Consider the following 23,356-nt stretch of genomic DNA (forward strand, 5'->3'; position numbering starts at 1 on the left):
TTTAGCATCGAGTTTCTCTACTTGGTCAAGTCGGGGTCTCCTCGGTAGTAGAGTCTCGATCTCTTCGGTTTGGCATGACATCTTTTTGTGTCGAGGAAAGTTGTTTAATTTGGTATGGAGGACTGCATTACAGAGCTATATCTTTAACCCTGACCCGTCTCTCTGGCGATTCATAATGCTTGCATCCAAAGCTCCTAATTGCTGCATATCACCAATCTCTCAACTTTTTCAGCCCCAACGTTTAACCAGGCTTAAACTCGGCATTATGATTCCACCTCTGCAGAGTGGGGATTACCGATGTTTAGCCAGTTTGTTTTCTACATCACTTCCTTGTTATAAGCTCTCTAAATTGTGTATCATCTACTTATTGAAGCTCCCGCATATTGGCTTAAAGAGTAGTGGCATTATGATCACCATTCCAAGGAGTGGTGGTTACCACAACCTCTTCAAGTTTCTCCCTCTCAGCCTTAAAACCGCAACCATCCTTGCAGTGAGCGGTAATCAGAGCATTCTTAATCCTGCTCACACCTTTGACAAAGCTCTACTTCGTGTAGATTGGCTCATTTCGATGAGACCTTTAGCTTTGCTTGCTTCATCGCCATACAGTCTTCGAATCAAGACCTTGGCCACCTTCCCTTCCAATGATTCACTCTTGGAAGCTGCATTGATATGTTTTGATCTCACAGGCTCCAGCTTGCTTTTCAGCATTTGGTCCATAGCTCTCAATACCCATATATCTCTTGCTTTTATTAATCCTTGTACTCTTACTGCCTTTGTGTTTGGGGTATGCCCTCTTATGTTATTTATGATTTTCAACCTGCTTTGTATGTTACACTCTATCTAATGGAATGGAAGCATATGTTGTGTTCAAAAAAAATAAAAAAATAAATAAAAATAAATAAACCAAAAACCGAATTTTCCAATCGGACGGAAGTCGCATGTCTATGAGCAAAGCATATGATAAAATCGAATGAGATTTTCTCAGAGTCCTAATGACCAAACTTGGCTTCTCTCCGCGCCGTGGATCCAATGGATCATGGCTTGTGTAAAGTTTGTGACCTATCAAGTTCTCTTTCTTCATATTGTTTGTTAACATGGACCAATGTGCATTTTCCTCGTGCTTAAATCGAAGTTTTTGAAGAGTCTAAGATGAAAGTGGGAATCGATAACCGAAGTAGTCGTGTTTACAGTGAAATTAATTCTGATATACTTACTAACCATATTTAATTAGTTATTGCTCTCTCTTTTAAAAACAACGTTTAGTGCTCTCTAATATTAGGCTTATGGTGGTCCTTAAATTTTTTTTTTTTTTTTTTTTTTAACTTCTTACATTTTTTTTTTGTTGGAAGGTTATTTCTTTTCAGTTCTCAAATTCGATTACGAAAGGAGTTGTTGTGTTGTTTAATTACAGTCATATCGGTTATATATGTAAAAACTCTTTAAAACAAAAAGAAAAGAAAAAAAGAGTCAATTATTACAATTGAAAAACATGTTATGACATACGAATTTAACGATGAAAGTTACTCCCTCTGTCTTGATAAATTGATGTTTTGAGATAATTTTTTGTTCCACAAAACTAATTTTCTACCATTTTGAAGTAATTTAAGTTAATAATTTGTAAATTTCAAAAAATAGTCATTAAAAATACTTAAATTTCTAAATTGTTATTGGTCTAAAATTAAATAATATTTTTTAGTGAAAGAAAATAATGTATTTAAAATTATTAATCAATATTTTTTTTAAATGTGTATAATTCAATTTAGGAATAAAACGCACAAGTGGTTACGTGTTGTCCGCATCATTGGATCAAGAAGTCTAATACTGGTAGATTATGCATATGGCAAATTTTACGATCTGCCATTTTCTTCCATCTCTTGATTCATTTCGCTTGCTGGTTATACAAAAACTGAATTTTCAATATAGCGAATTTCTTTAGTAGTGAACTATCGTCACTCTTTATTATCTTGACGGATAAGAGTCGTTGCGGAGATCATTTTAATTCATGATTTTGTTTTAGCAGCTTGTTTAAATTAACAAAAATACACATTCTTTAATTTGGTGATCCATGGAGCTTTTCATAATATTCAAATGTGATGTTGGTAGTTAGATTACTTGATCATCCTTGTTTAAACTAACAAAAATACATATTCTTTTGGTTATCAGTCATATTCAAATTAATGTGATGTTGATAGTTACATTGGATTGAGCATCATTTGTAGGATTAGATATAAAATATTTTCTAATGATGATGTAATAAATAACAAAAATTAACAGGTCAACTTGTGCCTAGAGATGTTGGTAATCATTCTATACGTTGAATCACTCATCCTTTTCTATTTGTCTGAAATCTTATCTTCTTCCCGCTTATTATTTGATATTAATTGCTATATAAATTTGTTAACATGGACATTGTGCATGTTCCTCGACCCTCGTGTTGAAATTTTAAGTTTGAATCGATTAACATAGTCTAAACCCCTCTTTTCAACCCTCACTATAGTAGAAAGATAGACATTAAGGACCCATCACAAGAATGATCAGAATGTGACCGTGCCGAAATAAGCCAAATTAACAATTATAGCTGACAATTTTAGGTTTTACTCAACCAAATGGCAGTTTGTTATCTCTTTTTTTACTGCCATGCTCGATTTAACTGCATGAGAACTCCTATAAATACCGATACAAAATGTTCTTGTTTTCCACAACTCAAACCCCTCAGAAAAGTAAACATTAAATCCTTAAAAACACAAAACCATCAAAATGAATAAACCTTCAGTGGTCTCTTTTCTCATCACTCTCCTGTTAGCTGCAGCTGTCTGCATCCAAGGAGGCGAACCGGTGAAGGAAACTGTTGGAAATTATCTTAAAACCGATCAACAATACTACATCCAGCCAGTCAATACCAACTTCCCCGGAGGTGGTCTTGTCCCAGCCCCCCCTACACTTTTTTCCTTATGTCCACTTGGCATCGTCCAAACAGCACTTGATTACATACCAGGCGTACCCGTTAGCTTCTCAACTCCAAACGCAATCATGGAAACAACCATTTCCACAGATGATTATGTAAACATTGAGTTTAAGTCCAAAATTTGGTTCTGCGATAAGTTTTCCAAGTTTTGGAAAGTCGATGAATCCTCATCAGCTGCCGAAGAGCCTTCCATTCTCGTTGGTGGTACAAAGCAGGAACAAAATAGCTGGTTTAAGATTGAGAATGCCGGAGAAGGAGCCGAAGCAAACACCTACAAGCTGACAAGCTTTGCCGGACCTGTTGGAACTAAGCTAGGAACTTTCAAGGTACCACAACTAGTTGTCACCAATGATAAGGCTAAAACCTTACTCGTCAAATTCAAAAAGGTTGATGAAGTGACTACCACTACTTCTACTTCACGCATTGAGAAATTAGGTCTAGGAATGTTCCCTTTCTACTAGTCAACTGGTCACAATCATGTAAAAAAAAGCCTGAGGCTCGTCCATATGGCCAAAAATAATGGGTTGAAATAATACCCACATGCAAGTTTCTACTTTCCATAAATAAAATAAAGTTATCCTTTCCAGCGCTTGTTATCATGTTATGAGTTTATGACTATGCATACATTGGCCGTGATTGTCAATGAGCATGCTAACGAGAAAAATAATAATATAACTTCACGAAAATATTAACAAAAATACAATTTTTTGAAATTAATTATGATAGAAATATAAGAATGAATATTCAACATATCAAGTATGAGTTAATTAATATATGTTGGGTGATTTTAGGTGAATATACATATTAAAAAAAAAAATATAGCACTATATGTATCAAAATTAAGAAATTAAAGTGATTAAAGGAAAAAGAAAAAAAGATTTTTGGTGTTTAGGAGAAAAGAGTCATGAGTGAGACTGCCAATTGAGGCTTGAAAGGTAGATGCACGTACGTGCAGAGATTTGGATCTATGTTGCCACGCCTGCTTGGCGATTGGAGGCTTGAGAGATAGCTAGAACAGCGGCTGAAGTCCGGTGGTGGCAGCGGATGGTGGCCGCACTGCCGTTTGATTGTGGTGGTGGCCATGGAAGAAAGAATCGTGAGGATGAGAAAGACTCAAAGAGGAGAAGCTTGATACAAATGTAAAGCTGTCATAGATGCATAAAATAGAAATATCACCCTAATTTACAGAAAATTAGGTTATTCAGTGCAATTTCCTATATACAGTACTGTATGTTCTCTCTATTCTCTCTCTATTCTCTCTACGAAAATTTATTGGTATAGCTTGTAAATCTACAATATATAAAAATAATTTATAATTATAAAGAAAAACGTTGTCATTCTTTCACATTCAATCAGTAAAGTATCTAATATATATATAAAAAAACCTCCAAAAAACTGATCTACAAAGTCACGTATTATATCATAATTTTTTGTATGGTATTTTTCAGAACCGTTTATTACAGAATTAATCATATGATCTCATAATACTTACTTAGCAAACTCCCAAAAAACAAAAAAAAAGTTGAGAGAGAGAATCAACTTCACAAATTGGCTTCTTTGCGTACTGATATCGATAATCACAGATAATATGATCTATAGGACTTGGACTTTTTTTGTTGGAAGGTTATTATATATTTGTATCCTCCAATTCGATTGCAAAGGGAGTTGTTGTATTGTTTAATTACATCGATCGTTAAATCCAAGTAAAGCACATCTTAAAAATTTAATAGTATAAATGTTGGTTAATGCAAATTATATATATCTTCTCCAATGGTACAACCCATGAGGGGTTTTTAAGAAATATTTTCTTGAAAATAAAGTTTGGTGTTTTGAAGTTTAGACAAGTGAATTTGGTGTTTAAAGTGTTCATAAGCACATCTTCTTCATGTGTAAACAGAGATGGGTTGTACCATTGGATATTCACATGCACATCTTCCCCTGAATTATTTGATATTGCTATATATATTTATTTATTTTTTGTTATAGAGTATTCAATTTTATAATAGGTACCAATTCTATTTCCAGATTTAGGCCCATTAGAGCATCATTAGTCATCGATACTCTTAAAGATACTCATAATTAAAAATAGAATAATAATCAAAAAGCAAACAAAAAGGTGAGAAGCGATTCTCTAGGAAGCATTTTAAGAATCGTTCCTCTTACATAAGCCAATGTATGATTGGTCAATTTTCTTTTTACACATTTATGATTTAAATATATAATAATATTTAATTAAAATAATTAAAATATATTATTTTGAGTAACGATGAGCGTTACTGTCAGTATTGATGGTCTTACAATCCTAATAGGACCTAAACCACATACATCAAACTAAGCAAAACCGTAAACCAAACTTAACTCAGATTTATTCACGAACCGAAATTGAACTGGTCGCTCTTTTACTCTAATCCCCAACTGAAGAACACAGTTGAAGCCGCCGTCCATAGAATTGTAGATGCTCATCGGAATAGGGCCTCCGGTAAGCCTGGACGACGCGAGTCAAACGAAGATGGTGATCCAGATCTGTTGCCATCCCGCCACCAGCTTTGAGGAGGAAGAAGAGAGCTGAGCTTCTATTGTCGAGGAGATTCAGACTCATATGTGAGAGAGAAAGGCAGTAGGGAGTAGATCTAGAAACCTTTGACGGTAGCTTAGCTCCTCCTAGCCGTAGACGACCTCCCCCATTGAACGATGTCCCTGAAAATCTAACATGGGCATTGTGCATGTTAGCATGTTAGTAGGGAGTAGAGCCGAGCTGCTATATATATATATATATATATATATATCTGTTAACATGGGCATTGTGCATGTTCCTCGTGCTGAAAATCTAAGTTTGAATCAATTACCATAGTCTAAACCCTGACATTACGGACCCATCACAAGAATGATCAGAATGTGACGTGCGGAAAAATTGTCTGCCCACGTACGTTGAATTGTACTTATATAACATGATATTTTTATCACTTGTCCTTCATTAAAATAGAATTGTCTGCCACTCATTTGTTTTCCCTGTTAGAGTGTGGTGAAAATTAATTTCTGTTCTTGCTTTAATAAGTTGTTTCAAAGAAAACGGTGGGCAGAAAGAGAGATGTATTCTTAGTTTTGTGGCCGGTTGGTTCACACATCCCTATCTTTCTGATTGAAAACTTGTCTTTTACCCATCAATTATTTGATAATCCTTTATATATATATATATATATATATATATATATGTTTAGTTAGCATGGATACTATTGTGCATGTCCCTCGTGCTGAAAATCGAAGTTTGAATCGATTCACGAGTAGAAAATTAGAACCAAGCTAGAATCAAAATGTGACATCTGTGAGAATTAAGTTACGCTAAGGGCCAGGGAGGATCTGTTACATTTATACTAATAAAAATCATGTAACGCAAAGCCTGATGAGACTCGTTCATGGACAAAAATAATGAGTTGAGAATTGAAATAACACAGCACGCGTGTTTTTATGTTCCATAAAATAAAATTAAGTGTTTTTTCTGTTGCCTTATGAGAATAAGTTCTATGGCTAAGAACTTAGTTATAGTTGCTGCTAAATTCATTCTTTTGGTTGACATCATTAGGTTTCATTTTTAGTTTTCGATTCTTTTTTAAAAAATTAATAGAGAATGTCAAATGTGGCCATAAACAGAGATGTTGAGGATCATTTCGTGCGTTGCATGGTTAACTCAACCGTACGTATCTGATCTCGTCTTGTCAAAACCTCGTCTCCCTCCCATTTATTGATCCGTCGTTTTTTTCCTGCTATGCGTATTATTAGTTAATTTGGGCCATTGTGCATGTTCCTGGTGCTGGAAAAATGAAGTTGAATTGTTTACCATAGAGTCTACTCCCTTCTTGCAACTCTTACTATAGTAAAAAAACTTAGAAGCCAACGATCAGGGTCTGTGATGAGAGGAAAAAGCCAACAACCACTTTTAGCTGATAAATGAATTAGGTAGACTCATCATTTTTTTTTCTTCTAATTTCTATGTTAGTTAACACGAACGATTGTGCATACTCCTCGTGCTGAGAATTGAAAGCTTGAATCCGTAACCGTAGAGTCTAATTAAGACCACCTCTTTCCACCTCTTTCCAACCCCCACTGATCAACTACTAGTTGATCAACTAGTAGAAAGTTAGTTGGCCAATATAATTAAGGACTAGATAAGTAGTTATAAACCAAAAAGTTAGTATAATTAAGACCACCTCTGATGTGAGGAAAAAACCAATAAGTAGTTATAAATTGAAGGTTTTACTTTACAAAATCGGGAGTTTTTTCCTTATCTTTTTACTCTCATGTTTTTTTTTTTTATCACTAGGATACAACTGGCTAACCCATTAGCTTCTACATGCAGGGAGCGAGACTTGATCCGTAGTTTGATCTGCATATTCTCAGTAGATTTATTATTTGCCACTATGCTATTGTCACTACCTTATGTTGGTTAACTCAACCGTATCTCTCGTCTTGTGAAAACCTCGCCTTCCTCCCATTTTATTGATCATTGCTTTTTTTCCAGCTATGCGTATTATTAGTTAACTTGGGCCATTGTGCATTTTCCTGGTGCTAGAAAAATGAAGTTGATGAATCGATTACCATAGAGTCTACTCCCTTCTTTACTACTCTGACTATAGTAAGAAAAATGTTAGAAGCCAACGATCAGATTGTGCCGCGAGGCAAAAGCCAATAACCATTTTTAGCTCATAAATTAATTAGGTAGGATTCATCAATTTTTTTCTTCTGATTTCTATGTTAGTTAACACGGGCCTTGTGCATGTTCCTCGTGCTGAGAATCGAAAGCTTGAATCCATAACCGTAGAGTCTAAATAAGACCCCTCTTTCCAATCCTCACCCTAGTAGAAAGTTAGTTGATCAATATAATTAAGGACTATAGTCTGACAAATTGTTATGGCTGATAAATTGGAAGGATTAACTTTACAAAATTGGGAGTTTTTTTCCTTCTCTTTTTAGTGTCATGCTCCTTTGACCAGATAAATTTAGGGTTTTACTCTTTTTACTGTCGTGTCCAGTTTTAACCGCTGAGAATTTCTATTTATACTGATGCAAAATATGTTAGCTCTCCACAACTCAACTCACTGAAATCCTAGAAACACACTTACAAAACAATCAAAATGAAGAAAACTTCAGTAGTCTCTTTTCTCATCACTCTCATGTTCGCAGCATCAGTCGTCTGCATCCAAGGACAACGACAGGAAGAGGTGAAGGACAGAGATGGAAATCCAGTTAAACTCGGTGAACAATACTTCATCCAGCCTGTGAAGACGGAAAGTAACAGCGGAGGTGGTCTTGTCCCAGCGGCCAATAATATGCGTTCCTTTTGTCCACTTGGCATCACCCAAACACTCATTTCGTACCAACCGGGAGTACCGGTTAGCTTCAATTTACCATACGCTCTCATGGAAACCATCGTTAAGACATCTCTAGCTGTAAATATCGAGTTCAAGTCACACATCTGGCCGGTCTGCAACGAGTTTTCCAAGTTCTGGGAAGTCGATGGCTCCTCACCGGTTCACAAAGAGCGTAAGATTCTCATCGGTGGTAAACCACAAGAGAAAAATAGTTGGTTTAAGATCGAGAAAGCCGGAGAAGGAGCAGGAGAAAACACTTACAAGTTGACCACCTTAACCGGAACCGTTGGAGCCATCCCAGGGGCTTGTGCTTGGTTAAGCGCACCACAACTAATTATCACCAATGATGATGCTAAGACCTTACTCGTCAAATTCAAAAAGGTTGATGATGCTACTACGGCTGCTACTTCTACTTCTCGGGTTGAGAAGCTAGGTCTAAGGATGTTCCCATTTTACTAGTCAACTAGTAAAAATCATGTAATGTCGAGACTCGTCCATGACCAAATATAGTGGGTTGAGAAAATACCCGCGCACACATGTTCTTATCTTTCATAAATAAAATAAAATTATATTTTCTATAACTTTAATATGACAATGGTCAAGTGGTTACTTGTTTCTTTGTGAATGTCACTGCAGTCGGCAACAATATCGTCGTACACATATAGTATTGCATATATGTCGTCTGTGTCATTTAGGATATGGTCCACTTCTTGATTCTTTGTCCCTTTCTCGTTATAAAAGTGGATTTACTATTTTTGCCGTAAAATGAGTAAGAAAGAAACAAAATATGGCTAGATTCAGATGAGAACCATTCGTAAACGTTGGTTCACTTCATCCATATCTCTCTGTTTGAAATCTTGTCTTCTTCCCATGAATTTACAGCCTAAGTTGTTATTTAACATGGACCATTGTATTTGTACATGTTCTTAATCAACGAAGTTCGAATCGATTACCTTTAGATTCTAAACCTCTCTTTTCAACCACCATCACTGTTAAGTGTTGGTAGACAGTTAGAAACCAAGGATAAGATTTTGACGTGGGGAAAAAGCTAGTGAATTTAAGGGTTTGGTATTTTGGGCTAAATTGAACAAAATCAGAAAAAGTAGGAAACTTTTGAAATATAATAGAAGTTATGGACTCAATATGGTTTAAAAAAAAAAAGAAATTTTCATTGACCACTCCAAGTCAACATTTTCTTTTACGGGAAGGCAAACTCAAAAAAAGCTTTCCAGGTTTTAGCCACCTAGTAAAAATAAGACAATTATACCCTGTAACTGACCAATTAGACTTTAGTTTCGTTACCCCTTAAGAAAACTAGAAAGAGAGAGAGGAGAACATGAAGTTCACCATCTCACCAAATAAAAATTAGGGAACTTGGGTAAAATTAATAGTTAGTCTACTTAATCCGACGAGTTTGGGTGTGTAAAATTCTGGCGAGTTGGATGTGTATAATTCTGGTGTGTTAGAAGATTCAGTGAGTTTGGATGTGTATAATTCCAGCGAGAAAAAGAAGTGGAGGAAATTTTCGGTGAGTTTTGGGGTGTAGAACTCTGTTGAGAAGAAGATGAGGAAATTTCTGATGTGTATGGGTGTGTAGAACTCTGGCGAGAAGAAGAAAAGGAGAAAATTTCCGGTAAACAACAACGACAATATTAGCTAGGGTTGCAGAAGAAGATATGTTGAAGATGACTATAAAATTACAATAATATCCTTCATTAAAACGGATTTATGGACGTATATTAAGCAAAAGAACGTTATGTACGTACACTAAGCAAAAGAACGTTATGTACGTACACTAATCTCAAGAACGTTATGTATGTACACCAAACTTCAACATACATTAAACAAAAAAAGTTATGTACGTACACCAAACTGTAACATCCATAGCTTATATTTTTGACACCTCTATAATTATGTTCAACGGTGGGTTTGACACCTCTATAACTATGTTCAATGGTGTTTTTATTTGTAATTGTGGGAATACAGTGGGAAAATGTAATATTGCACTTTTTAGTTATACATATCTTTATGTGTGATTGTTTCACTTATCCAGAGCCGGCCCCAAGCTCAAGCTGATGAAGCATGTGCTTGCGGCCATAAAATAATATGTTGATTTTCGGCCCCTAATTTGCATACAAGTTTTGTTAGTGTAGTGGCAAAAGTCACCTAAGAAGAAAATAAGGTCTTGTGTTCGAGCCTTTACACCACCTTTTGTTAACAATTTTTTTTTTCCATTTTTCTGTCCACTAAAAAGTCAGTTTTAACATGGTGTTGGGATTGTGGCCTTAATATGTCGTACATGTTTTGAATGTTTTGTTTGTAAATAACTTGTGTGTGCATATGTACGTACACGTTCATAAATTTGTGTACATACATGTTTTGAATGTTTTATTTGTAAACAAAACATATAAAAAAATGTTAATATTAATACAAATTATTTTTATGTGTACGTACATATGAACACAAATTATTACTATGTGCGTACATGGTAATTGTAATATTTGAAACTGTTTTAAACAACAAGATTAAGAATTAAAAATATAGATATATAATTTAAAAACATAGAAAATAGAACTTAAAAGATAAAGAAAATTAAAATTAACTTAAATTACAAAAAAAATATATATATATATTAGAAAAAGTTCAAAAGTTCAAAAAATATAAAACAAAAGAAAATAAAAATCATTATATTCTTCTCTCCTGTGTAATATTATTTTATTATTTTTTTATTTAACAGATTAAATGTCAAAGTAAAAACACTGTAGCTAACTAAACTGACTAAAAATTGGCTACACTAACTACACATATATAACAAACCCAATTGTATATGATTTGGTTTAAGGGTAAGTTTGTTTAAAATTTAGCTGGTGGTTAAAAGGTGGAAATTGTTTTTCAGTTAGACCTAAAGTAATTAAAAAACCTCCCCTATAGCTGTAATTTACCCTTTTAAAAAATGGTAGAAACAGTAACAATTTTCTCCTGATGGTTGCAACAGAAGCATACGTCACGTAACTAATATAACCACCTTTCCCTATAACACCAAGCGACAACGTTCTTAAAAGTCCAACTCAACAGTTCCTTTTTTTTTGGTTTTTTGTATTCTCTCGATATCTCTCTGTCTCTGAAATCTGAATCCTCCATTGATGTTTTATGTATGTCTTCAGTTTCTCATATTCTAATGCTTTCGTCTTTCTCCGCCAGTCATACTTCTCTTAGCTTTTCTTTTGTTGATTCTTTTTTTTTTCCCGCTCGAGGTCTCTTCGGTAACTTATATATATGCACACCAAGTATTCGATTAATGCCGCTTACAGACCCACACTTCAATTTCACCATTATATCCTGATCATACGATACATTCATGATTTATAATCATATCCTTATATAAAAGTATGCTTTTTGACCATATAAAACTCGTTTTTAAAAGTCACAAGCTGCATGATTTGATGTTACGTTATCAAAGCTTCTATATATAGATTACCATCAAAAAACTTAGACCCTTAACAAAAAATACCAGTAGAGATGGTCTTAGATACTCTTTTTCATGGGTTTCTCTATGTGTCAATTACTAATAAGTTTAAATATTTTAAATACATAAAAATTAAATTAAACAAGTAAATTAAATATAAAAAAAATATTATTATTAAAATCTACAGAGACTTTCCTTGGTTTTTTGTTGGAGGTGGTCTAACATATGCCATTGTGCATGTTCCTGGTGCTAGGCTGGTGCTGGAAAAATGAAATTGTTGAATGGATTACCATAGAGTCTAGTCCCTAGTTTTCTACTCTTACTGTAGTATGTCGTAAAAAGAAGGTTAGAAATTAATGATCTGATTGTGACGCTGAGGAAAAATCCAATAACATTTATAGCTGATATAAATTAACGTAGGGTTTGTCGTTTTTTTTGTGCTTTCTATGTTTTTTTTTTTTTGCTTTCAGTGTTAGTTAAGATGGACCTGCACTGTGCAGTGCTGTGCATGTTCCTCGTGCTGAAACTCGAAACTTGAATCAATAACCGTAGAGTTTAATTAGGCCTCCTCTTTTCAACCATCAGTCCGTCGCCGTAGTAGAAAGTTAGGTAACCAATTTTAAGGACTAGATTGTGACGTAAGGAAAAAGCCAATATAATAAGTGAGGGTTTTGTTTTACAAAATTGGTTGTTTTGCTTCTCTTTTTACTGTAATGCTCCGTTTTAACCACAAGAGAACTCCTATAAATACTGATACAATATGTGTTTGCTCTCCACAACTCATCTCACTCAAAAAAAATTAAAAATAATGAAGAAACCTTCACTGCTCTCTTTTCTCTTCACTCTCATATTGGTTGCAGCTGCAGTCTGCATCCAAGGTGAACGGGTGACGGACACCTACGGATTTCCACTTAGTCCTGGTGAACAATACTTCATCCAGCCGGTGAAGACAAAAAGTAACAACGGAGGTGGTCTAGTCCCAGCCGCCATTACATTTCCCTTCTGTCCACTTGGCATCACCCAAACACTCCTTCCGTACCAGCCGGGCCTACCGGTTAGCTTCTCATATAAACAGAGGAAGCCGAATCCCCCCTGGCCCATACCACCCGTACACATTCCAACATCTTACGCTTTAAATATCGAGTTCGAGTCCAACATATGGCCGTTCTGCAACGAGTTTTCCAAGTTGTGGGAATTCGATGATTCCTCCTCGGCTCCAAAGGAGCCTCCGATTCTCATTGGTGGCACCCGTCGAGAAGAAAATAGCCTTTTTATGATTGAGAATGCCGGAGAAGGAGAAAACACTTACAAGTTGACCACCTTTGCCGGAACCGTTGGAGCCATACCAGGGGTTTGGTTTAAAGCACCACAGCTAGTTCTCACGAATGATACGGCTAAGACCTTAGTCGTCAAATTCAAAAAGGTTGATGATGCTACTACGGCTGCTACTTCTACTTCTCGGGTTGAGAAGCAAGGTCTAAGGATGTTCCCATTTTACTAGTCAACTAGTAAATATCATGTAGCCTGAAACTCGTCCATGACCAAAAATATAATGGGTTGAGAAAATACCCGTACGCATGTTCTTATCTTTCATAAATAAAATAAATTTATATTTTCTATCATTTCCAGGTTGTGGAATGTTATCTATCTCACTGTAGTTAAAAAATGCATGGCTCTTGGTTCCGCTAGTGTTCCAGGGTTGTACTTGATCAACCATTGCATTTGTTTTGGTCCAAATCTTTAGGGGGAAATGTAATATTCCTTTGATTTGGTTGTAAGTTTGATTTGGTAAATGAAAAATTNTTAAAAAAAAAAAAAAAAAAAAAAAATGCTCAAGTCGACCGTTACGTGTTTCTTTGTGAATGTCACTGCAGCAATATCGTACAAATAGTAGGGGACACATATGTCGTATGTGTTAATTAGAATCTGGTCCTATCACATACTATATGGTTGTTCACAAGTGCATGTTAGCACATATACATTATTATATTTATAGCTAGTTAACTTAAATCAGGCTTATGTTAGCATTTAGAAATAACTTGTATATAAACAAAACTATACTGTACACTTTACAATTAATGAGAATGAATATGTTTTTGAATCTTCTTCTTCCTCTTATCTCGTCTTGTTGAGTTTTTGACTGAAAAAGTCCAAATCTTTCAATCTCTCTTTGTCTCTGATGCTTCATCTTTCTTCGGGCGTCATACTGCTCATGGTTTTTCTCTTGTCGACTCTTTTTGTTGTCTCTTCGGTAACTATGCACATCAAGTATTCGATAAAATGCCCATGGTTTTATACCATCACAGATTTTGGTTTTCTTAACTTAAAAGGCAGGTATGTATCTTAAGATATATTCATGGAAGCCAAAGTTGGCTTTGAAATTTTTTCTGATTCGATCATACGATAGATACATTCATGAGTTCTAATCATACCTTTATATTAAAGTCTGCTTTTTTATCATATATTGGAAGTTTCTACTACATGTATATAGAAACTCGTTTTGAAAGTCACAAGCTGCATAATTTTGATGTACTTCTTTACATTATCAAAGCTTCTATATATTACCATCAAAATTATAATTTACATGGGAAATGATGGTGAACATATACATACGCAATTTGACAAGAAAAAATAAGTGTGTATATTTACTTATGCAGGCAGCAGCAGATGTTTGATTTAAAAGTAGGCAAGGCACACACAGTTTACGTCTCTTCTTCTTCTTCAGGTTCTTCTCTGTTATTTTGGTTTGTTTTCTCTGCTATACTCTTTAGCCAGTCTACAACTTGTTGTATGTTTGGTCTTTTCATTGGATTTTGGTTCACACACATGCAGGCTACGTCAAGCACACGAAGCATCTCTTCTTCATAACCACTATCTCTCAGCAATGTATCAAACACTTCCTCTGCTTTCCCTTCCCTTCTCATTGTATGCACCCATGCGACCAATTCTCTTGACATCTTTGGCCTGAAAACCTCCATTGGTCTTTTCCCTGTGAGAAGCTCTAGCATGACCACACCGAAACTGTACACGTCACCTCTCAAAGTAGCTACCCAAGCTTGTCCATACTCTGGTGGAATGTAACCAAGTGTGCCCACTAGCTCAGTTGTAACGTGTGTGCGGTATGGAAGAATCAGTCTTGACAACCCGAAATCTGCTACGTAAGCCTTGAAGTTTCCATCCAAAAGTATATTGCTGGACTTGATGTCTCGGTGTACTATGTGTGGTTCACATATCTGGTGCATGTATGCTAGTCCACTACTTGCTCCTCTCATGATGTGTAGTCTTTTCTGCCAATCCAGCTGGGCTGGACCCTCGGGGTTTTCATGCAGCCAGTAATCAAGACTACCATTTTCCATGAACGAGTAGATTAGTATCCGGGCACTATCATGGACGCAGTAGCCTTGTAGAGCGACCAGGTTCTCATGTTTGGCCCTGGACAGAACTTCTACCTCTGCCTTGAATTCTTTTTCCATCATACCATAGTCTCCTGTTAGTTTCTTAACCGCCAGTTTTGTTCCATTATCCAAGGTAGCCTTATAGACAAGACCAAACCCGCCGCAACCAATTATATTAGCTTGACTGAAATTGTTGGTAGCTTTCAAGAGCTCAAATATGGTGAGGTCTTTTACTTCGTACCTGCTGTTTCCAAACAACAGTACAAGGCTTATGTCTTTCTCTGATCCTGGAGGGACTTCGGAATACGAGCCATTGGAATTTATCTCCAGTTCAGCATTCTCGGAGTCTCCTGGATTTACCCTCCTCTTGGCAAGCACCCACAGAGCAAGCAACACCAAAATCAAACTGATGCAAAAAAAGAGCCCAATGACAAGCCCCAAAACAAGCGTCCTGTTGACCTTTTCTCTATCCATCTTTGTAGTAGATGGCTGAGTCGGAGGAGTACAGGATATTTGCAGTACACCACCGCACAACAAGGGGTTTCCATCAAAATATGCTTTTCGGAAGGTATCAAACTGACTCCCAGTGGGTATCGGCCCACTGAGACTGTTGTTTGCAACATTGAAATAGGACATGAAATGGAGTCCTGTGAGCGACCAAGGAATTCTACCGGATAGTTTGTTGTTGGACAGGTCCAGCCTCTCTAAGTTTGTGAGGTTTGACAATTCATCTGGGATGGTGCCGGTAAAGTTATTACTTAGAAGCTCCAGGATATGGAGAACCTTTAGCTGTCCAACCTCGACTGGTATACTCCCAGTCAAGTTATTCCTCCTGATGTATATCGTAGGTGGGAGGCTGGAAAGCTGATTGTATTGCTGATTGGTGGTGACATTATTGGGATTGACAAAAACCGGCAGCTCTAGATAGTGCCGCTCTGTTGCATCATATGCCTTTTGGGACATCAGAGCCCTCAGCTGAAACAGTTCCTTTGGAAGCTCTCCTGTAAGAAGGTTATCGGAAAGATCCAAGTAGAAAAGGTTTGGAAGAGTTCCTAGCCAACCTGGAATTGACCCCATGAGTCGGTTCATTGACAGATCCAAAACTTCTACCCTCTTGAGACTGATCAGCCAAGGTGGTATTTCACCTTTCAGTCTGCATCCACCGATACCGAAGATTTGGAGGTTTGGAAATCCATCTGCAGCAATAAAGTCTGCATCGCTTGGTACAGCTTCGTCGTAAAAATTCTTTGCCATGATAAGAGTAGACAGCTTCTTGCAGCCTTGCAGAATCCTGAGAGCACCTGTGATGTTTGTCATTTTATTGTCTGAAAAAGTAAAGAAGGACAGAGATTCCAATTCCAGCACTTTAGGAGATATCTGTCCCGTTAACTTGTTGCCTGCAAACCTCATTGCTGTCATCTTTTTGCAGGAGTAAACCGTGGAGGGGAATTCACCCGTGAAGCTATTATTTCCGAGGTCTAAAATGCTGAGGTTCTGAATACCGGAAAAGTTTATCGCCGATAAAGTTCCTCCCAGCCTATTAACCCGTAGATTCAACTTCACGAGATTTGTGCAATTGCCGAGAGAAACCGGGACAGAGCCCGTGAGGTTATTGATATGGAGTTGGAGACTGCGCAGGTTGAAAAGCTTACCTATATCCATTGGAATTTCTCCTTCGAGGTGATTGAAGTAAAGCTCAAGCAACGTCAGTTTGGTGAGACGAGTAATCCCGTCATCAATCTTACCAGAAAGACGGTTGGCTGGTAAAAAGAGTTGTTCAAGCTCAGGAAGATTGTAGATTTCTTTAGGGATTTCACCAGAGAGATTGTTGAAGCCTGCTTGGAAAGCACTTAGCCTCAAACATCCGCCCAATTCTTGAGAGATGACGCCGCTGAAATCATTGTAGGAGAAATCCAGTTTGGTGAGCAGCGGTGAAGTTGTGCACATGAAGGAAGGGATAGGACCCGTGAAGCTGTTGTTGCTGACATTGAAACTGGTTAAACTGAAAGCACCCTGAAGAAAAACAGAACCGCCGAGGATTTCACCCTGAAGAAAATTGCTGGAGAGATCAACGGTCTGAATTGGGAAGGTTCTGTTGCTTCCATTGGCAAGTGATTGTTCAAGTGGCAATTCACCATTGAAACTGTTGTAACTCAGATCAAGAACCAAGAGCTGATCAAGGGCAGAGAGGAAGCCTGGTGGGAGTGGACCAGAGAGACGGTTATGAGAAAGGTCGAGACGAGAGAGACGACGGAGATCCAAAACAGAGGACGGGAGGTTGCCGGAGAGTCCTTTAAAAGGCAAAAGAATCGAAGTGACTCGGTTTTCAGGAGAATCATCACAGGAGATTCCTTCCCAGGAGCAACAATCAGTAGACGGATTCCAATGCAAAGGAGAGACTGAAGATGATACGTTGCTAGAGAACCAAAGGAGAGAATCTCTATCCTGTGGATTACAAGCAGCCTCTGAAACTGTAAGAAAGAAGACAGAGAGTGAAAGAACATAGAAAAGGACAAACAGAACCATGTGCAGAGGACACAAAAGCTTTACTGGTCTCACAAGATAACCAAAGGATTTAGATCTCATCTTCTTCTCGTCAATCATGGCGAGAACAAGAGAAGAAGAAGAAGCTGAGAAAGATTGAGAAAGCTTGAAGAAGAAGGAGAAGGAGAGGGAAAAGAAACAAAAGACATGATTATCCAATCTGGGTTTCTCTGTCCGAAGCTTGTAAAATGGCTCTCAATACCATCGTTGACCAAAGGGAATAGTCAGACCAAACAGAACGAAAACTTCTTGTCACACCCAAAGTTACTTTTTTTATTTTTATTTTATCATGTTATCTTTTTGCCCTGATTGTGGTTGTGGTTATGATTTTTTAATGTAAAAGTTTTTATTTTATTTTTATTTAAAGTATATATAATTATTATTATTATGCCTTTTATAATAAAAGAAGCTTAAGTACATTGTACAACACTATGAATGTCTATGTAACTATTATTAAAGTCAGCGCTATATTACTCGTCATATCTATAAGACTAAAATTGTTTTCAATTTAGTTATTTCGTTTTGTCTGGTTTTGTTTTGTCATTTTTGATAATGGTTAAAAAAGTAAGTTTTCTATGCGTTTTGACTATTCACCCGATCCAATTTATTATTGGAAGAGAAAGAAAACAAGAAAGAAATTGGGTCATTTCATCTTTGGAGGTGCGTGCGTGCGTCCTATGATGTTGATCATGAAATTGAAATTTTTGATGATAAAAAATAATAATGATGGCCACAAACATTATGATACGAAAATTTTTTTAAAAAAAGAGAGGAATATATAAAAGGGAGAATTACTAGTTTGACCCAAATTGAGCAATTAATTGCTAGATTAGCTCCTAAAATTTGAGGGTCAATTGAGTTAGTTTCATACCGAAAATACCCTTTTTTGCTTTGTTAGGAAAAAAACAAAAGTCAATATTACCCTTTGAAAAAAATTCCTGCAATTTCGAATTTTTTTTTTTATATAATAAAAGTCTGCCATACATGTAATGGCAGACTAATTTGTAAGTGGCAGATTTATTGTTGTTGGCAGTTTTTTTTTTGCAGACTTATTTTAGATAGCAGATTAATTTGCAGAATTTGACGGCAGATTTGTTTTCTATGGCAGATTTATTTGAAGTGTGTAACGACAGATTTTTCATGGACAGCAGATTTTCTTAACACGACAGACTTATTTATAAAGTCATGACAGATTTTCATTGTTTTAGTCAAATTTCTAGGAATTTTGTAGCAGATTTTTTATGATTGTTGCAACAGTTTTATTTTTCACTTAAAAAATCTGTCACATTGCGACAGATTTATAAACGTAAAAATAATTGCTAGTTTGACATGTAGTGGTGACAGATTTTTTTTTAGTTATAACTGACTTTTGGATTGTAGGGAAAATCTGTTGTTTGATAACAGATTTTCGAAAATCTTTTTAAAATTGCTATATTGACCCACATGCGCAATATACGTTATGGCAGATTTTCTTATGTTATGACAGTTTTTTTTTTCCTTACTAAAAATCTGCTGCTTAATAACAGATTTATTATATATGAATACAATGATAACAGTTTTGTTTTTTGTTGATATAGTGACAGCAGATTTGTTATCTGTAATGACAAATCTATTATTTCGCGTTTGATAACAGATTTTTTATAACAGATTTTTTACAGAGTAATGACAGATTTATTAGTGCCTTTGGTGACAGATTTATTTTAAGTTAAGCGACAGACTTTTGTAGCAGTTGCCATATGTGGCGAGAATCTAGGGTTTACCCTTTTTTCTCTTCTGTATCGTGCCTCCCCTCCCCTCTTTTCTGTATCGCGAATTTTTTTTCTTTTTTTGGTTCATCTTATCCGGCACAAAAACCCAACAGATTGAGTTTCTTTTGGTGTACCGTAAAACCTCTCCGTCGCCGGTAGTTGTATCAATGTTTCGTGGTAGAGAAATAAAAATAAACGCATGTCGGGTTTGTTTGGTTTGATAAACTCGATTTTTCTCTTTTTATTTTTATTTCCTTTTACAATTTTTTTAATACACCAAATTGGGTTTTTGGTAATTTAAACAGAAATTTGTGTTAATATAGTTTTCCCTAAAGGGAGGGTGTCAATCCAGCAATATTTTCTCAAATTTGTGTCATTCTCGTCCATTTTCACTATATAAAAAAGAAGAATAGTATGATGATTTTTTTTTTAATATGGGAGAGGCGTTTACCTTTTGGGGCGGCTGGTTAGTAGTGGCTCGTAGTGGTGGTGGTGTTACACACCTTTTTTTAATATCCTTTACAAATTATTAGAAAAAGAAAAGACATCTTTATTTTTATTTTTTGGTTTCGTTTTCTTTCTTTACTTTTTGCCTTATGGAGGATCTTTTTTATAGTATTTTAATTATGCCAAGTGGAAACCACATTTAACATTAGATAGTGGTCATAAAGAACGAAAGGTAGATAAAAGAGAAGATCATATGATACTATTTTTTTTATTTTTTTTTTTGTGAATGGATACTATTTATTTTGTTTGACTTTTTGTTATTTTGGGGTTATAAAAATCCATCAAGCTGTTCATGTGTTTTTCTCTCTTTTCTCGTAGTTTACTAATGAGCAAATGGCGTATATGATAGCTAACAAGTTACTTTAAAAAAATAGGGTCTTCGACTTTTCAAATATTGTACTTATTATTAAATGGCTCATACTTATTAGTGTATTACACATTTACACGATAAATAGTTCTTGTTGTGATTCATACTTGGAATCATTCGAATCCATTCATAAAAAGTTACTTAAGTTGTGTGAATTTTAGACGACAAAATGTTGTGCCTCAGAGTCTAATTAAAAAAAGTAGCATTCATGATTAAGATGTTTAATACTTTCATTAGTGTTTAGTAACAGTAAGTAATGATGGTATGAATTGTTTTTTTTTCTAATCAAATATTTTACATGATAGAGTTTTAAAAGACATCCTAAGAATAGTTATCTCTTTAGTGGAATCGAATATGAAGATTTGACATTAAATATTACCGAAAAAACCTTATAGGAATTGGGCTGGACCTCCTTTTTGTATGCTTTATTTATCTCTCTATCATGTAAAATAAAATAAAAAAGGGAATTTAGAACGCTGAGGCTCAGATTGAGAGCATAAAATGTTTTCTAACTTGTAACTTTACATAACGATAACATATTGTATTAGCTTTTAGGTATATGATTATATCTAAGTTTTCACGTAAATAAAAAAGGGATTCATCTCCGTTATTTTTTTCTCCACTGAAATAATTTAAGTTCAATCAAATTTAGAGAATCTCTAATAATGTATTCTCAAAACCGATAGATTTATTTTGATTTCTGTACCTCAAATCCAGGTTTTGTCAAGCTTGTCGTTTTCTTGCCTCGCGATAAAATAAGGAAAAACAAATTGATATTCTATTTTTTATTTCACTTATAAGTTTATAAGTTAACATTTTCTTTTTGGTGATTATATTTTCTATTATGCATAATGCATCCATTTCAAAGCACAGCACATCGGCTTATCTGTTTATCTATCTTGAAAAGAACTCGCCCTAATATTATTATTTTTTGGTATGACAAGTTCTTCCTTTTTTTTTGGTCTAAGTTTATAATTTCAATTTTCAATGTTTTTGTAATCCAAATTAATTGAGAAATGGTATTGTAAAATAAAGCAATTGGACGACTTGTATTAGGATATTCCATTTTTTTAATACAATTCCACTAAAAGATAACATGTATCATGGATCCTTGTTTATTTTGTATTTGGCATATTTCTAATTTTCTAGTGATATAATTCTTGTCCTTTTATAAACGATATACAGCTATTTTGTTTTCCTTTTTGGGGTCAGATACAGCTATTAAGTATATTATATACTATACAACTTCAGAATTTTCGTACCATTTGCAATTTTAAAAAACAATCGACAGAAAATAACAGTCGAGCGATAATAACATTAAAACTATTTTTTGTACTACAGGTGTGAATATATAAGCATATGTTATATTTTATGACGACCCGAAATCTGTGCTCTCCTCGTGAATTTTTCATAAATCAAGGGAGAGAAAACGTTTGACTTTATAAGATAAAATTGGTTTTTAAATCAATACATGTATAATGTATTACAATGTAAGTACAAAAAAATGGAGATAGCTTATCTTTCTATATTGATCGTCCTCACAAAGACATAACATATGTAAATGCTTTGAGTTGGACCGGTAAGATCATGCAAAAAGAACAAAATCTAACCACTTGACCTTTTTACAAAATACTATATTTATGTGTTATGTCATTATGTGTGTGAGTTAAGAAGTTATGACTTTGAAGTTTGAATAGCTGATATCTTTTACATGTGTTGTTGGCTTTTGTTTTACGACAACTCGATTTATTAATCTAAGTTCTCTTTATTTTTACTTTTTTTTTCTGCAAATACAAAAACCCTAACACTTGGATTTGCAACTAGTCCTACATCAAAACATAAAACCTGAAAGATTAAAATCCATTCTATCTCCCGACAAAACCTAGCACCAAAATCCCACCTAAACATTAATCCCATTCAAAAAAGAAATGTATTCAAATATTGTTTTAGTAAAAATTCTGTTTGCAAGATTCCATATACTTGGCAAACTAGTTGTTGGTGATATACCAAAAACAAATCATGAGATGTTTTAAGTAAAGTCAAAGCAAAAAAATAGCCATATATAGTGATATCATCGAAAGAGCCAAAAATAAGAGACACAACCGGTCCGACCCTTTTTGAGTGTCAAATTGACTTTCGAAACATAAACGTGTCAGTGATACACTCGTGGCTCTCGACCCATTCCATTAGAGCTCATATGGGCCACAAGTTGATACGGCTCATACGATAAGCAATTCAACTGGCCGACCCGTTTCCTCTTCTGTTATCAGACTCTGATGTTGCCACTTGCAGGATTGATTAGCCATGGTCCATTTAGTAAAGCCTGTAAATATTCATTCTAAAGCCCACAGAGAAAATATTAAATCCAAGTAGGTAGAACATAATTTATCCAAGGTTGTTAAAAATTGTAGTCCCCATAATAACCAGTTGAAATTTGAGTCATGGTCCATGGAATACATCAAAGATCAACAATAAATTCCACTAAAATGTATTGTTGTAATTTGTAACTAAGCAATGCTATTTATAGTAGACAAAATAATTTCTCTATTTTAAAGTTAAAAATCGAATCTAAACGTTCAATTATGTAAAATAAAAAAAAATGGGATGAATCGTATATGTTCAGAAACTAGAAAAATACATCTATATGATAATAGAAAAATAACAACAAATTTTTGATTCCAATAGAATAATTTCATTGATATAAATTTTTATAAACAACAAATTACTGACCTAGTTAATCATCACATAAGAAGGTGTTAGCCATATGAATCTAGGGAGAATGATTTAAAGATTAAAGATGAGAGGATATGTTATTAAAGAGAGGGTAAAGAAGATCATCATTTAACTCTCATCATTTTGCCTAGTAACCATATTTTTTACTCTCAAGAAAATACTCTCTCCGTTTCAAAATATAAGATGTCTTAGAGAAGTTTTTTGTTTCATAATATAGGATGTTTTCAAGTTTCTATGCAACTTTTAGATTAGTTTAGTATTTTAT

At 35.1% G+C, this 23,356-nt stretch overlaps 4 protein-coding genes across 4 annotated transcripts; 3 read left to right on the top strand and 1 right to left on the bottom strand.

Moving 5' to 3' along the window:
• LOC104712830 (cysteine protease inhibitor WSCP-like) lies at window positions 2,682-3,561 on the top strand. The gene has a single exon (XM_010429805.2). It carries the CDS (start codon window positions 2,758-2,760, stop codon window positions 3,424-3,426), a length of 669 nt encoding a protein of 222 aa, XP_010428107.1. The 5' UTR covers window positions 2,682-2,757; the 3' UTR covers window positions 3,427-3,561.
• On the top strand, window positions 8,027-8,918 carry LOC104712831 (cysteine protease inhibitor WSCP-like). The gene has a single exon (XM_010429806.2). It carries the CDS (start codon window positions 8,095-8,097, stop codon window positions 8,788-8,790), a length of 696 nt encoding a protein of 231 aa, XP_010428108.1. The 5' UTR covers window positions 8,027-8,094; the 3' UTR covers window positions 8,791-8,918.
• Window positions 12,560-13,419, top strand: LOC104712832 (cysteine protease inhibitor WSCP-like). Its single transcript, XM_010429807.2, has one exon. The coding sequence runs from the start codon at window positions 12,606-12,608 to the stop codon at window positions 13,296-13,298; it is 693 nt and encodes a 230-aa protein (XP_010428109.1). The 5' UTR covers window positions 12,560-12,605; the 3' UTR covers window positions 13,299-13,419.
• LOC104712833 (tyrosine-sulfated glycopeptide receptor 1-like) lies at window positions 14,313-18,035 on the bottom strand. Its single transcript, XM_010429809.2, has one exon. It carries the CDS (start codon window positions 17,794-17,796, stop codon window positions 14,500-14,502), a length of 3,297 nt encoding a protein of 1,098 aa, XP_010428111.1. The 5' UTR covers window positions 17,797-18,035; the 3' UTR covers window positions 14,313-14,499.

This window comes from Camelina sativa, chromosome 9 (genome assembly GCF_000633955.1).
Source record: "Camelina sativa cultivar DH55 chromosome 9, Cs, whole genome shotgun sequence".
Classification (NCBI taxonomy): domain Eukaryota; kingdom Viridiplantae; phylum Streptophyta; class Magnoliopsida; order Brassicales; family Brassicaceae; genus Camelina; species Camelina sativa.

Bases quoted from the DNA above. Each gene is read 5' to 3' on its own strand.
- LOC104712832 (XM_010429807.2), top strand. From the start codon at position 12,606: ATGAAGAAACCTTCACTGCTCTCTTTTCTCTTCACTCTCATATTGGTT.
- LOC104712833 (XM_010429809.2), bottom strand. From the start codon at position 17,796: ATGATTGACGAGAAGAAGATGAGATCTAAATCCTTTGGTTATCTTGTG.
- LOC104712830 (XM_010429805.2), top strand. From the start codon at position 2,758: ATGAATAAACCTTCAGTGGTCTCTTTTCTCATCACTCTCCTGTTAGCT.
- LOC104712831 (XM_010429806.2), top strand. From the start codon at position 8,095: ATGAAGAAAACTTCAGTAGTCTCTTTTCTCATCACTCTCATGTTCGCA.